General features: G+C 43.3%; 1 protein-coding gene and 1 pseudogene across 1 annotated transcript in view; both read left to right on the forward strand.

The window, feature by feature from the left end:
* LOC104125803 overlaps nt 1-9,136 on the forward strand; it is a 28,185-nt pseudogene extending 19,049 nt beyond the window's left edge.
* LOC104125805 (Y+L amino acid transporter 2) overlaps nt 2,921-14,612 on the forward strand; it is an 18,901-nt gene continuing 7,209 nt past the window's right edge. Inside the window, exons 1-5 of the mRNA XM_035893899.1 lie at nt 2,921-3,133; nt 3,425-3,527; nt 3,933-3,986; nt 9,123-9,640; nt 10,329-10,425. Coding sequence (XP_035749792.1) covers nt 9,139-9,640; nt 10,329-10,425 — 599 coding nt within the window. The 5' untranslated portion in view covers nt 2,921-3,133; nt 3,425-3,527; nt 3,933-3,986; nt 9,123-9,138. The remainder of the gene's footprint in view (nt 3,134-3,424; nt 3,528-3,932; nt 3,987-9,122; nt 9,641-10,328; nt 10,426-14,612) is intronic.

Here is a 14,612-nt window from a genome sequence, read left to right on the forward strand (position 1 = left end):
TCCAGGGGGAGGAAGGAGTGGCAGGGACAGCGTGGGATGGACGGACCCCAACCCCCATTCCCCGTCCCCCTGAGCCGCTGCTGGGGGGGAGGAGGTAGGGAAATGGGGGGGGAAGTTAAGCCCAGGAAGAAGGGAGGTGTGGGGGGAAGGTGTTTTAAGATTTAGGTTTTATTTCTCATTATCTTATTCTGCTTTGATTGGTAAGTAATGAAATTTACTTTCCCCGAGTCAAATCTGGTTTGCCTGTGACAGTAACAGGTGAGTGATCTCTCCCTGTCCTTATCCAGACCCAGGAGATTTCTATTCTATTTTCTCTTCCCTGTCCAGCTGAGGAGGGGAGTGGTAGAGTGGCTTTGGTGGGCACCTGGCATCTAGCCATGGTCAACCCACCACAGCGACACAGGGTGTGTGAAGGGGGTGTGGAGGCAACAGTTAGACAGATGAGCCAATATGACAAAGTCTTATGCTTACATTGGTTAAGTCCAGTGCTACAAAAAAGGTTTCTGTGCAACTGGAACACTCAGCACTGATTTTGACTGTGGCAGCAAGTCCAGGGTTGCCCAGGACTGTCAGGCACAGTCATGCAGTTCATGCTCTTCTTTGCTCTGGCTGGAAGCCCAAGTCTGGGGTGTCTGCCACAGTCATGCCAGGTCTGTGGATGTGGCAGGACGCTCTCTGAGAAAAAGGGTTGCAAGTACGGGGGAAGACCACCATTTGAAAAACTGATGGATTTTTTTTTTCCCTGCCTCCACCCCCAGATGCACAACTGTATTTTCTGCACTCGTGCCCTCTTCATTAGCAATTTCCAACAGATTTTTCTGCTTTTTCACTCCAAGAAGGAATGCTGCTGATGTTTCAGAGCACTGTCACAATAAGAGCTTTTCTCCAAGTTGTAATAGCTCATTGACAGCCTTTTAAAATGTACACATAAAAATGTCTTTCTACATGTACATGGGGAAAAATAGAAACATAGGTCTATACATATTGTATTGCAGGTGTTACTATGAGATTTCATGTGCCTTTTTGGTGCCTAGTCCCTTAGTAGTGTAACTGCTTCAAGTATCTGTAATCACCTTTAGTTTTGACTACACTGAGTATCTTGTGTCATTAGGTTTTTATTCATCCTCTTCACTATACTTGTCCTCCTTCAGAGCTCATGGAAGCCATCTGGTCTTGGTGACGTGCTGCTAATCTTCAAAAAGAAAGCTTTAGAAATACTCTGCACTAGTGCCAACCTAAACTGGTATGTGCACATAATGACGAGCAAGCCCAATGGGAGCTCAGTCCTGCACGTCTTGTTGCCACACTGACCAGCTATGGAGTTCATTGCTGTCTGTGCAATGCCTTGCTGATCCTCATGTTCCACTCTCACACCTTGAGTTAATGTGATCAGTAGAAGTTCCTTGACACGGCCTGTGCACTGTGCTCTGCCCTGCATCAACTTCATGGGAAAGTAAGTAAAGCTCTGATTTTACCAAGACAAGACAAATGGTGGCCGTAATTTGTCATTCAGGCTCTGGCTGTCAATGGCAGAGGGTGTTTGGCAGTATCTTTTCAGTCAGGATTAATTGTAAGTGCATCTGTGGTAAATGAGGACTGCAGGAGCCTGTGGTTGCAGAGCACTAAGATGCAGGGGGCAGAGGTAAGGCACAGGAGGAAGCAGAGGACTTGGCAGAGGTAAGGTGCAGATGAGCAGTTTTCTGCCTCTGGGCATTGGTATGAATGAAGAGGGCTCTAGAAGTAGTTGAAGTACTCTTGTTTTCAGTGTGGAGTATGAAAAGCCCTCCTGAGCTGTAATGGAATTGTAGGAAAGAAACCAGAAAATGTCACAGGCTTATTCAGGCAAGTGTACTTCACTTTGCTGTTCTATAAGCAAATGTGTATATGTGTTACTATAGCACACAGAAGGATTGCTATGAGCAGTAAGTTGGCACAGGAGAATCCTAACTGCAGAAGTGCTGGTCAAATTGTGCAAGACTGTAAAAATGAATGAGGAGAAACATATGTTAAAAAGGAAGTCACGTTCAATTCTTCACATTATCCATCCCATTTACGTAAAATGCAAATAAGTGTAATCTTCCTTTGCAAAGGAACTAGATTTTGTGTTCACAGAAGAAATGTTCAAGACAGAAATGTTATTCGTGCACACTGCATGCTTTATGCTTGCGCAATGCTGATTTATGTGCTGTTACTGTAAATTTGTGGGAAATGTCGAGTGGGGCGTAACCATCAGGGTCAGACCAATAGCAATATGGGACGCGTTAATGAAGAAAATGTTTTGGTTTGTATTCCAAGAAGCAGCCCCTGTGGAATTAAAACAAAGGGCTGCAGCTGGCTTAGGAGGGGGATATCTGAACAATACAAAGGTGCTCTCCAGCTCTAGGAGGGGGCCAATGGCTGATGACAGAGTCCCTCAGCGTAGCACGCAATCAAAAACCAGTTTGGCGCCCCAAATCAGAAACACAACAAATTCAAGTTTGAATTTCAGAGTGAAAGGAATTACGCATTCTTGGAAATACGCACTCTGGGTTTTAGGGTACAGTTTGTTAACACTGCCCTGGCAGACGAAAGATTTTAAGATGATAGAGGTCCTGATTAAAGAACGCAGCGCTTAGCCTCTCTGCTCTTCCAGCAGAGAACAACATCCCTGCAAAACAATTCCGTTGCCAAAAGGTCTCTTGAAATAATATAATGTATGTAACCACAGGCTTGCAGGCAGCTGGAATTGTGCAATCTTTTCAGGCAGACTTAGAGGGTTCTCAGGGATAAATAACTGTCCTACATTAACTGTAGACCTGTCTCAGCCTATCACAGAAAACATGTTTTTACAAGATGTGACCTTAAAAGGAAGAAGTAGGAGGAGCACTGACCTACGACAGAAAGATTTGGATTGGTTTTATTATTCCTTTGGGTCACTGTGGGTTACTGAATGGAACGTGCAATATGATGCAACTCTCCTGCTTGTTTTCCAGTTGGATTACTGAGGCTGACTGGAGGGATATCTGTGTCTGAATTCAGTTATTTCACTTTCCTGCGTGGATTAGTAGCCCATTCGGATGAAGTGCTGTTCTCTGGTGTCTCAGCTCAGTCCAATGACTTAAGACTCTTGACCTGCAGAGATGCCCTTTGACAAGTGAGTACAAATTTTTCGCTTGCTATTCATGGCAAACAAAAATCCCAGGTTAGTGCTCTTGCATTCATTAACTTTTTGCTCTGCCCTGTTAAAGAATTTCACGAGTTTCTGGGTTACTCTAGGTTTGCATTTATTCACAACTCAGAGTTGGGCCATCACCTCAGTGAGTGGCAAATGAAAATCACAAGCATAATACTTCTATATCTTCCTATAATAATTGCATAGAGAGTTTCCATGGCATTCACAATTCCTCATTTGTCTGACCAGTTGAAAGTCCATTGTTTTCCACAGGTTAGCATACTTGTATTGTTCTGTCTCAGTTCTATTTCTGGATCACGAAGTCCATTGGCTCATGCATCAAAAGTCTTCTCTTGGCAGCCACCGTGAATGCAAGGCAAAAGCATAAGAACTTAACCCCTCCTCTATTTGTCTGGGCCGACTTTAATTATTCTGTCTACATCTTGGTTCAAGACCAACGTATCTGATTGTCTTAAAGTTTTACCTTCATCTATCTTTGTTTACTGATTAACTCGGCTGGTGATTAGTCCAACCATGGAGGGGGGTTATACAAAGGATGCAGTGAGCAGTAGACCATGGACTGCTGAGTTTCTGCCTGCACACCTGCATCTTGGTTGCATTCAGAAGTCAGCATCTTAATACAATATCCACAAAATGATTAATGAAACTTAAGCAAAAGCCAAATTAACTCCTTCCTTTATCAGCCCAGAAGACTTTATTTTCTGGACATTTACTTGTTTCGGTAAATACTGTGCTCTATACCATACTAGCTTTCCTAAAGTATTTCACAGGCAGGGCAACATATTGTTTCAGAAGACAAAGCTGAATACATTGGGTAAGTAATTTCTTTCTTTGCTTATTTTTTATCTTAGATATTTTTTTAACGCTTATTTCATTAAAATAGGATTCTAACCTCAGATCAGCCTGTCTTGTGTATCATACATCATGTCATAAATTACTAGAAAAGCCACTAGAATCACAGATGACACCAAGCTGAGTGGTGCAGTTGAAATGCCAGAATGAAAATCTTTTTAGTAGGGCCAGCTGTGACAGGACAAGGGGTAATGGTTTTAAACTGAAGCAGGGTAGGTTTAGACTGGATATAAGGAAGAAATTCTCTACAATGAGGGTGGTGAAACACTGGAACGGGTTGCCCAGAGAGGTGGTGGAGGCCCCATCCCTGGAAACATTCAAGGCCAGGTTGGATGGGGCTCTGAGCAACCTGATCTAGTTAGCAGTGTCCCTGCTCACTGCAAGGGGTTGGACTAGATGACCTCTAGGGGTCCCTTCCAACCCAAAATATTCTATGATTCGATGATTCTAAGAATTAACATCTTCTTTGTGTACAGTGTTAGTAAAAAGTCGCACTGTGGCTTTCTAAATTAACAAAAAGGAATTAGACTGCATTTGTTTCACATGAACATCTGGGAAAATATTGTTCTTGGTTTCAGTCACACAGGGATGAAGGATTTTTTAAATCTTTTTTCCCAACCTTCCTTTTGTCTTCTGTCTGTCCCAACTTTCTAAGGAATAGAGAGCAGCTGATATTTAAGCTGCCTGCTTCTGCCTGCTAATGACCTCTGTTGAGATTGTTTGGAGAAACCACATTCCAGGAGAGTCTGAGATCTTCTTTCTTGAAAGCTCGCAATGATTTATGCTACTTTGATTCATGCGACTGTAATAAAAATAGCAGCTAAAGGCAAGGCTAAACCAAGAGTGGGAGAAGAGGCAATTCATGTTAGTGTTAACTTCTCCATCCTGGTGAAAGAGATGTGTGCTTATTTAGAGCAGCAGCTAGAGAATCACTACTCAGTTACAGTAGCTTTTCTCCTAAAGGAAGCAAGTGTATCGCTTACCTTCTTGTAAGCTCCTGCTGTCATTTTTTTAATGCCTTTCTCAGTTTTGGACTACAGTAGCTTCTCTCTCAAATTTCCTCTGTGGTTTGCTTTGGGGTGGGAATGGAGTACTGGGGGTGGAGCAAGTCTCTCTTATGGGAGAAGCAGCCTCTGACCTCAGTAGTGTGATTGGTACAGGTGAAGCATTAATCCACTGAGTATTTTTATAAACATAAAATTTAAGAACCAAACCAAAATCTGCTCCTTTCCAGCTGAGTGGCATATGTTTTCTTCAGAAGAGATTACAGTGGATTTGTTTGTTGTTGTATGGATTTTTATTATTTTTACTAAGAGTGTTTCATTCTATGCTATTCCTTCATAACGCATAATCTTGTTCTGTTTGCTCGATCTCCTCCCACACTGGAAAATGTTCAACAGTATAATCTGCCAGGACTACTGCCTTTAAGATCTGTTGATGGTCATGCTTAGCAACAGTGTTTGGAAGTTTGGTCTACATATTTTTGGTCATCTTGAAAACCGCTGGCTCATCTGATTTCATGTGCCAATAGCTATTAATATAAAAGAATGTGGTTGGTTAGGATTTTTTTTTTTATTATTTTTCATCAATCTGCTACATGCAGGAAAAAATTACCAAGCGTACTTGGAGAAAATAAGAGATTGCTCATAACTTTTAAATTGCTTTCTACACATCGATTGGTTTCTAATACAAATAAAATTAAAATATGCTACATTTTTGTTTTAAATGTCATCCTTAATGTCATGCATTTTCTAACTGAAACTAGAAAATATTGGGGTGTTACCAGTTACATTGCCTGGTTTGACTTTCTATGTTCATCGATGGCATAGCAGACTTTCATTATTGAGAAATGATGTGGCAGCAGACAACAGTCATCTAAAGAAAAGGCCATGAAATTATCTGAAATAATATTAGGGAGCAAATCTGATGTCCAGCATATCCCAGCATCTTTGACCGGAGATGACTTTCTAAATGCCCTCAGTTTCCAGTGGAATCTGCTGAAGGGAACAATACTTGGTCTCCAAGACAGATCCTCCAATTTATTTACTAGTATCTCTAGAATTGAAAGCTGACCATTTCAAAATGTTCTAACACACAGAGGCAGCTTGGGGCCTCTGGAAATCTCTGGAGCAGTTCTTAAGACGGCACACTTCCATAACTCCTGACCAAGCCCTGCTTAATCATTTGGCAGAGGTTAATAACCTCCTTAAGAAGGAGGCAATCACTCATGAGGCTGTAGATCCCTGAAGGGTGGGAAGTGTCTGAGAAAAGCCTGCCATGCCAAACCAGTCCTGCAGTAATTTGTGTAAGAACTGTCTTGGATTTCCACTTTGGTTTTCAATTGCTATTGAGCTGTCCCTTCTTCCTCTGCTTTTCTGCATAACTCCTGGCAGTGGCTTGACTGAAAAATAAGCTCTTGGGAATTACCTGTATACGGTGGTATTGTTTTCCTTAAGTTCTCAGGTGTTGGTGGTCTACAAGTTCCTTTCCTTTGTTCTTTGTGCATGCAGCTGGGAGGTAAACAGGAGATGGCAAAGGATTTAGGGCCATGATGCCTGTCTGTGCTCTCAAGGCATTCTGCTTTTTCTCTGAGAGGAAAAACAGATGCCCAAGTGACAGAGAACAGAGTCATCCTCCAACAGCTCGGCTTCTTAGCTTAAGCTTTTTGGCACACCAGTTTGAGGCAGGAGCAGCAGAGATGGTCCACAAAAGGGGACATGGTAGCATGAGGATGAAGTGACAGTGATGACAGTAGGGCAGGACTATGGGCCAGGCTCAGTAGGAACAAAATAGCAGAAGCTATAGGGTTACACCACAACACCGGACATTGGGCATATCATCAAATGGCTTTCATCACTGTCTGGGTTGTAACAGCAGTAAATTCGTTATACCTTTGACAAAAAATTCTTCTCCTTTTGCTGTTGTACAGGAAGATCTGTGCAGGAGACTATTTCCTAGATCCCACTCATTTTCTTGATAGCATGAAGACTTTGCCAAGTGCTACCATGAGTCCTGCCTCAGCCAAACCGTGTTGATCTAAGGAAGACATAGCCCTGAATAAAGACGTCAAGAACAACGTCAACACTGTGACCCCGCCGAATGAAATCAGTGCGCAGTCAAAGTCAGGGCGAACGTTGCTTCTGGCTTGGGCGGGGTGGGACAGGACAGGCAGAAGCCGTGTAAAAGATTTTGTTCCCAAATTGCTACTTTCTTGCAGATTTTCAGCTGATCTAAAATGATAATAACTTTGCTACAGTGAAGTTACACATCTTGGTGACGGAAATTGAATCTCTTATCCTTTGATTGTCAGGCTGTGCCTATTTGTGGACTTAATTCAGGGTCTGGTTAACAGTTTTGCTAATGTGACATCTCTCAAAGTACAGAAGTTTGAACTGTTTCTTCTAATTGTTTTTCTTTCAAAATGGTTTCATCCACAGTCACTTATTTATGAAAGAAGCATTACTTAAGAAAAAAATTTAAACTTTACCTTTGTGCTCTCATGAAAGCTACAGATTGTAAAAGTTCTACTAGACTCAAGGAGCATTGCCATTCTTAGGAGCACAAAGTGAGAAACAAGATGAGTCTCCCATGTGTGAAGAGAAGGTCAGCAAAAGATGGGAGACTCAGCAGTCATGCTTGAACACCTATAGCAAAAAATTAATATTTAACTTTACTCCAGTGTTCCCACAGTGCTCCTACATTCAAGGGAAGTGCCATTGGGATGAGAAAAACATTTAATCTTTAAAGAAAGTTTGATATCTTTTAATCTTTAATCTTCATCAGGCCTCATTAGTTATTTGATCAACTAGGAAACTGAGTTGCACCAAAAAAAGATGGATAAGAACACATATAAATTATTCAGGGCTCCTAAACCAAGCATATTTTATGAAGGAAAGCAAACCTTTGGGGACATTTGGGGAGGGCAGATTGTTTTAAACTGGCCAATGACCCACGTTTTAACAAGATAAATTTGTGATCAAATGTTTTCGGCCAGTGTCACGTGGAGGAGATTTGCTCTACCCTGAGAACTTGGCTTTAACTCATAGGATTTTGAGGAAGTTTTCTTTGGAAGTGTTTTAGAATGCGTGCGGTGGGGGGAGGGAAGAAGAAATACATTTCTTTTGAGACAGACACCAGAAAGAAGTCATTGTTCTAAGTAAGCGTTGTTACAAGTCAGCAGGACCAAAGAATTGAGACAGTCACTGCAGTCCTAGCTACTGCGTTTCCCTTCCCCATCTCTGAGGACCTCAGCCACAGAGGGGTGTGATGTGTGCACAAGGCTGATTTATCAATGCAGCTATGCAGTTACATAATTTTTCTCAGCTGCCAGCATACTTGGATCCTGCCCTGCGAGCACCAGAGTGGGAAGCTTTTACAGTCATGTTTTGTGGACTGCCTTATACAAAAGTGTTCCAAGAACAGGGTGTTCAAAACTCAATCCCCATGCATGCTAGTGGCTTCTACCCAGAAGCCAAGTGAGGTTAATAGCTAAAGAAGCTGCATTATTTGCTGCAGCAGCAATGTCATCTCTAGCTGATGAGCTAAAGCTCTTTTGTTTATCCTCACATTAACATTAAACTCCTGAGGCTGGCGTTCTTGAGTATCGTTTTCTCTCTATTCTCTCATGTTCCTCAGCAGATAGATAGTTTTCAGATGGATGTGATTTGAGGAAACAAATAGTAATGAGGTAAAGTTCTTCCTAGGATGAGAGCAAAATTTAGGGACAGGCATACCTGTGTGGGATGCTCCAGCTGTAGTAGAACATGTTTCCATGGGCAGAGTGTCTCTTTCTTTCCTAAGATAACTTTGATAACATAATGCAGAATTACAATTTAAGATAAATGAAAAATTATAAACTCAGAGTTCAGGAAAGATTCAGAATCTATAACCAAAGAGAGTGGCCGCACATTGATCCATTAAAAAGGTATGGAACAGTGAAAAGTTACAAAATTCCACTAGTATGTGGTTCCTGGACTGGAAGATAAAACAAAGCAATATAGTTGTTCTTTGTGCCCTTTATGCCTTGCATGCTAATTATCTTATCTGTGTCTCTGGTGCCATGTACATTACAAAAGGTGTTCTCTCCTCTTGTTTTCAGGGAATGATATTTGAGGATGCCAGCTCCCTGGCGAATATGCTGCAACAAAACCTCCAAAACTAAGAACAGAAAAGCTGAAATGGACAATATGGCAGACACAAGTGGGAAAATGCAGATGAAAAAAGAAATCACGTTACTAAATGGAGTTTCTTTAATCGTAGGGAACATGATTGGCTCTGGGATATTTGTATCACCCAGAGGTGTTTTAATGTACAGTGCTTCCTATGGACTCTCCCTAGTCATCTGGGCACTTGGTGGAATGTTTTCACTGTTTGGAGCTTTGTGTTACGCTGAATTGGGAACTTCGATCGTTAAATCTGGAGCTAGTTATGCCTATATCCTGGAAGCATTTGGTGCCTTTGTGGCTTTCATCAGACTGTGGTCTTCCTTGCTAATTATTGAACCAACAACCCAGGCAGTGATAGCAATCACGTTTGCTAACTATATTGTTCAACCAATTTTTCCTCATTGTGAGCCGCCATACGATGCAGTCAGGCTGATTGCAGCTGCTTGTATTTGTAAGTAAAGTTATGATTCCTAGAAGTTCAGAACTATAATGGTAGGTTCCCAGAGGATTTTTCTGAATTCCTATTGCTTCATCTTCTGTGAAGATTATTACTGCCTCTCTAAGGCATGTTCTTAGGAACTAATAATCTTTTATTTAGCTGGATTTTATTCCAGGGGCTAGGATCATTGGATGGGAGAGAAGAATTATAACAGTTTGTCTATTATGACTGCTGATTAAAGACAGGTATATCTTCATGGGTCATCGCCCTAATTCTCAGCCCACATTTGGTCCAGGTCCCCTCTCTCCTATTTTTTGCAAGTCTCCAAACATGAACAAAAATTTTCACATTCAAATGGAATTACAAATACTCTGCCTAATACAAATTTTGTCTCTAGAAACATGGTGTAGTGTAATGAGACACTCCGCAGAGTTGACTTTGTCAGGACGGTCTTAGCTGACCACAGGGATAAGTGTTACAAATCTCTCCTCCAGTAGATGAACTGCACTCAGGTTCTTTTCCTTATAAATGTGAAGTTATCAAGGTGGAGTATGTGTTACTTTTAGGCTGTGCTATAGCATGACCTTTTAAAAAAGGCTTAAATTCTACGACTCGACAAAAGCTTTGCAAAGGATAAGTAATTTTAACTTGGGAGAATATAATGGATGCTGACAATTCTGAGAAGGTGTTATCCCTGTAGCCCTGACTCTTGCCACTGTGGTGCAGAGGAAATTCACTTCTGAAGAAGGCTCCATGGTAGGACTTGAGACCATCATGATCACTCAGCAGTCTAAAAGGCAACTAACCCTATTCCAAAAGACTTTGTCAGGGGAAATTCTCCACTTGCACAGGAAAGCAGTATTTATTAGATCAAAATTTCTTTTCCCGGTCTCCTAGGGGCACCTCATGAAATCCCAAAGCTTAAGAGAAGCAGTCTTCAAATGCAGATGTTTCTTTAACCCTTCATTTTCTCAGTTATTCTTGCTGAGGTCTTCATGCTGATCAGTTGTGTGCTCTAGCACCTCTGGTTTCTGAGCTGATGCCCCAGGCGTGGCTGGCAGCTGCTGCTTTCCCAGACAGCAAGTTACTTGCCTCACCACTGATTAGGTTTAGTATTTTGAGTAACAGCCCAGATTGCAGGAAAAATTACAGTGCTTTATATTAACTGTGCTGTGCAATTCAGCAGTGTCCGATAGAAAATTCGTTCCTAGCTTGAACAATCTGGATAAGGCTCAGGAGCTTGGATTTCACTGGCACTTCATGAATATAGAAGAGAGAACCAATCTAAATATCTACATTAACTAGAATTTTCTGGGAATTCCATGGCAAGATCCCATTGCCTTGAATTTAATTACAGTCTGCGGCACCTGATATGTGTTATGTATCATATGCACATGCAGTAAATGTGTCCTTTGCAGTGTTTCAAATAGCACTTTATAGCATCACAAAGGACACCTAAAAGTTCAATATTAGAAACTTCAGTCAGCACTTATACATTGGCATTTTAATAGGAAATAGTGGGGGTAAATCACATCCTGTTTCTGTAAATAGGTCTGTTATTGCCTTGACAGCTGACAGGACACTCTGTCAAATATGCAGAGTAACTCGTGATGATGAAGGCGAGAAGTTCTGTGAGCATCTGTGGCTGGATGCTGATTATTTCCCTACTATATGGCAAGGTTTCTAAATGGTTTTCATTTTAAGCATTGAAAATTTTCTTTCCTTTCAAAACTGAAGTGTAGATTATAGAATTATAGAACTGTTTAGGTTGGAAAAGACCTTTAAGATCATCAGGTCCAACTGTTAACCTAACCCTGACATCCCACCACTAAACCATCTCCCAAGCATCTTGTCTATCTGGCTTTTAAATGCCTCCAGGGATGGGGACTCGACCACTTCCCTGGGCAGCCCATTCCAGTGCTTAACAACTCTTATCAGTGAAAAAATTTTTCCTAATGTCTAAACTAAACCTGCCCTGGCACAACTTGAGGCCATTTCCTCTCGTTCTATTGCCCATTACCAGGGAGAAGAGGCCGACCCCCACCTCGTTACAGCCTCCTGTCAGGCAGTTGTAGAGGGCTGATACAAGCCAGGATGCCATTGGCCCTCTTGGCCACCTGGGCACACTGCTGGCTCATATTCAGCTGGCTGTCAACCAGTAGCCCCAGGTCTTTTTCCACCAGCCAGCTCTCCAGCCACTCATCCCCAAGCCTGTAGCGTTGCATGGGGTTGTTGTGACCCAAGCATAGGACCCAGCACTTGGCCTTGTTGAACCTCACACAGTTGGCCTTGGCCCATCGATCCAGCCTGTCCAGATCCCTCTGCAGAGCCCTCCTCCCCTCAAGCAGATCAACACTCCCACTCAGTTTGGTGTCATCTGCAAACTTGCTGAGGTCATTGATAATGGTATTAAACAGAACTGGCCCCAAAACTGAGCCTTAAGCAACACTACTTGTGACTGGTCACCAACTGGATTTAACTCTGTTGACCACAACTCTCTGGGCTTGGCCATCCAGCCAGTTTTTTACCCAGTGAATTGCATGCCTGTCTAAGCCATGAGCCGCCAGCTTCTCTAGGAGAAAGCTGTGGGAGACCATGCAAAAGCCTTTGCTGAAGTCCAAGTAGATAACAACCACAGCCTTTCCCTCATCCACCAGGTGGGTCACCTGGTCATAGAAGGAGATCAGGTTGTTTAGGCAAGACCTGCTTTTCATGAACCCATGCTGGCTGGGTCTGATCCCCTGATTGTCCTGCACATGCCTGGTGGGCACACTCAGGATGAACCTGGTCATAGAAGGAGATCAGGTTGTTTAGGCAAGACCTGCTTTTCATGAACCCATGCTGGCTGGGTCTGATCCCCTGATTGTCCTGCACATGCCTGGTGGGCACACTCAGGATGAACCACTGCATAACTTTCCCCAGTACCGAGGTCAGGCTGACTGGTCTGGAGTTCCCCGGATCCTCCTTCCAACCCTTCTTGTAGATGGGCATCATATTTTCCAACCTCCAGTCATCTGGGAACTCCCCTGTTAATCAGGACTGCTGATAAATGATGGAGAGTAGCTTGGTAATCCCCACCAGCTCCTTCAGCACTCTTGGGTGGATCCCATCCGGCCCCATAGACTTGTGGATATCCAGGTGGCATAGCACGTCGTAAACTGCTTCCTCCTGGATTATGGGGGGTTTATTTCACTCTCTATCCCTGTCTTCCAGCTCAGGTGGCTGCATACCCTGAGGATAACTGGCCAGACTATTAAAGACTGAGACAAAGAAGACATTAAGTATCTCAGCTTTTTCCTCATCCTTGGTGGCAATGTTCCCCCTTGCATCCAATAGAGGATGGAGGTTCTCCCTGGCTCTCTTTTTACTGTTAATGTATTTATAAAAACATTTTTTATTATATCTTACAATAGTGGCCCAATTGAGCTCAAGCTGGGCTTTTGCCTGCCTAATTTTCTCTCTATATCTCTAGTACTCCCTGTACTCTTCTTGAGTGGCCTGCCCCTTCTTCCAAAAATGGTAAACTCTCCTTTTCTTCCAGAGTGTCAGTAAAAGACCCCTGTTCATCCAGGCTGGTCGTCTTCCCCGCCTAGTCATCTTATGGTACATGGGGACAGCCTGCTCCTACACCTTTAAAACTTCCTTCTTGAAGAGCACCCAACCTTCCTGGACCCCTTTGCCCTTCAGTACTGCCTCCCAAGGGACTCTCTAAACCAGTGTTCTGAACAAAGTCTAACAGGCCAAAGTCTAACCTCTGGAAATCCCTGGTGATGGTTTTGCTGACCCCCTTCCTTACTTCACCAGGAATCGAGAACTCTATAATTTCATGGCCACTAAGGGGTCCAGGAACCTCCTAACTGTTTCCTCTCTGTTGTGTTGTATTTCCAGCAGACGTCCAGTAAGTTGAAGTTCCCCGTGAGAGCAAGGGCTTGTGATTGAGAGACTTCTGCCAGCCGCTTGTAGAATACTTCATTGACCTCCTCAACCTGGTCGGGTTGTCTATAACAGACACCCAGCAGGATATTGGCCTTGTTGGCCTTCCCCCTCATCCTAACCCATAAGCACTCAGCGTCATCATCATGATTGTTGAGCTCTGTACAAACAAAACACTCTGTAATACACAGAGCCACCGCACCGCCTCTCCTTCGTTGCCTATCCCTTCTGAAGAGCTTATAGCCATCCACTGCAGCACTCCACTCCAATAATTATAGGCAGGACAAAGAAACAGAAGGGAAGACCAACAGGACTCCTAGAGAAGAAATAGCCCATTCTGATGCACGCTTGAGAGCACTCTCGACCGCCCATACCGCATTTGGCCTGCTGTCTTCTCCAGCAGACAGGCTTCGTACCTGGTACCCTTTCCTTTCCTCATCTACCTCTCTTTTGAATTATGGAGTTGCGAGGGAGAAGTTGCCCAGGATGCCCTGCGTGTGTCTGCTAGAGCGGGAGGGGGCGGGCACGCGGCTCGGCCCCTGGCTGGACCTGCCGCCAGCGGAGCAGCAGCGCGCATCACAGCGCGTTATCCCCTCATCAGGGCCTAACTTCTGCAACCAAGCTGAACGCAAAGAGTATCACAGAAGGAGGAAAGGAGAATTAATCGATCCCACCCACTCTCTGCAACCACACTACTTTCTTATTTCTCTTCGATTCTGTCACAACTGGGGCTTGAGAGAAAGAACTCTCTAAGTAAGTACTTCTGTAGTCTGCAGACCTGGGGTCAAAACGCAAATGGTGCAGCTACTGAGCCATGGGCACAGAGTAACAGCACGCTGGCCTGGCTCGGTGCAGTATCTTGTCAACCGCATCCAAACTTTTTGGTGCAGAAGCTGTCCTTATTCTCTACATAGACTCGAGCTCAAATTGGCAGGGACGAATGCAGGAAAAAATTCAGTGCAAATAAAAGACTTAGAGAAATCTCACCTCCTGCGTGTGAGCAACTCTGCTGGCTTTAATAAAATTTAAAGATGACTTAAAAGCAGCAGGA

The sequence above is a fragment of the Egretta garzetta genome, unplaced genomic scaffold (assembly GCF_000687185.1).
Source record: "Egretta garzetta isolate BGI_Z169 unplaced genomic scaffold, ASM68718v1 scaffold154, whole genome shotgun sequence".
In the NCBI taxonomy this organism is placed as follows: Eukaryota; Metazoa; Chordata; class Aves; order Pelecaniformes; family Ardeidae; genus Egretta; species Egretta garzetta.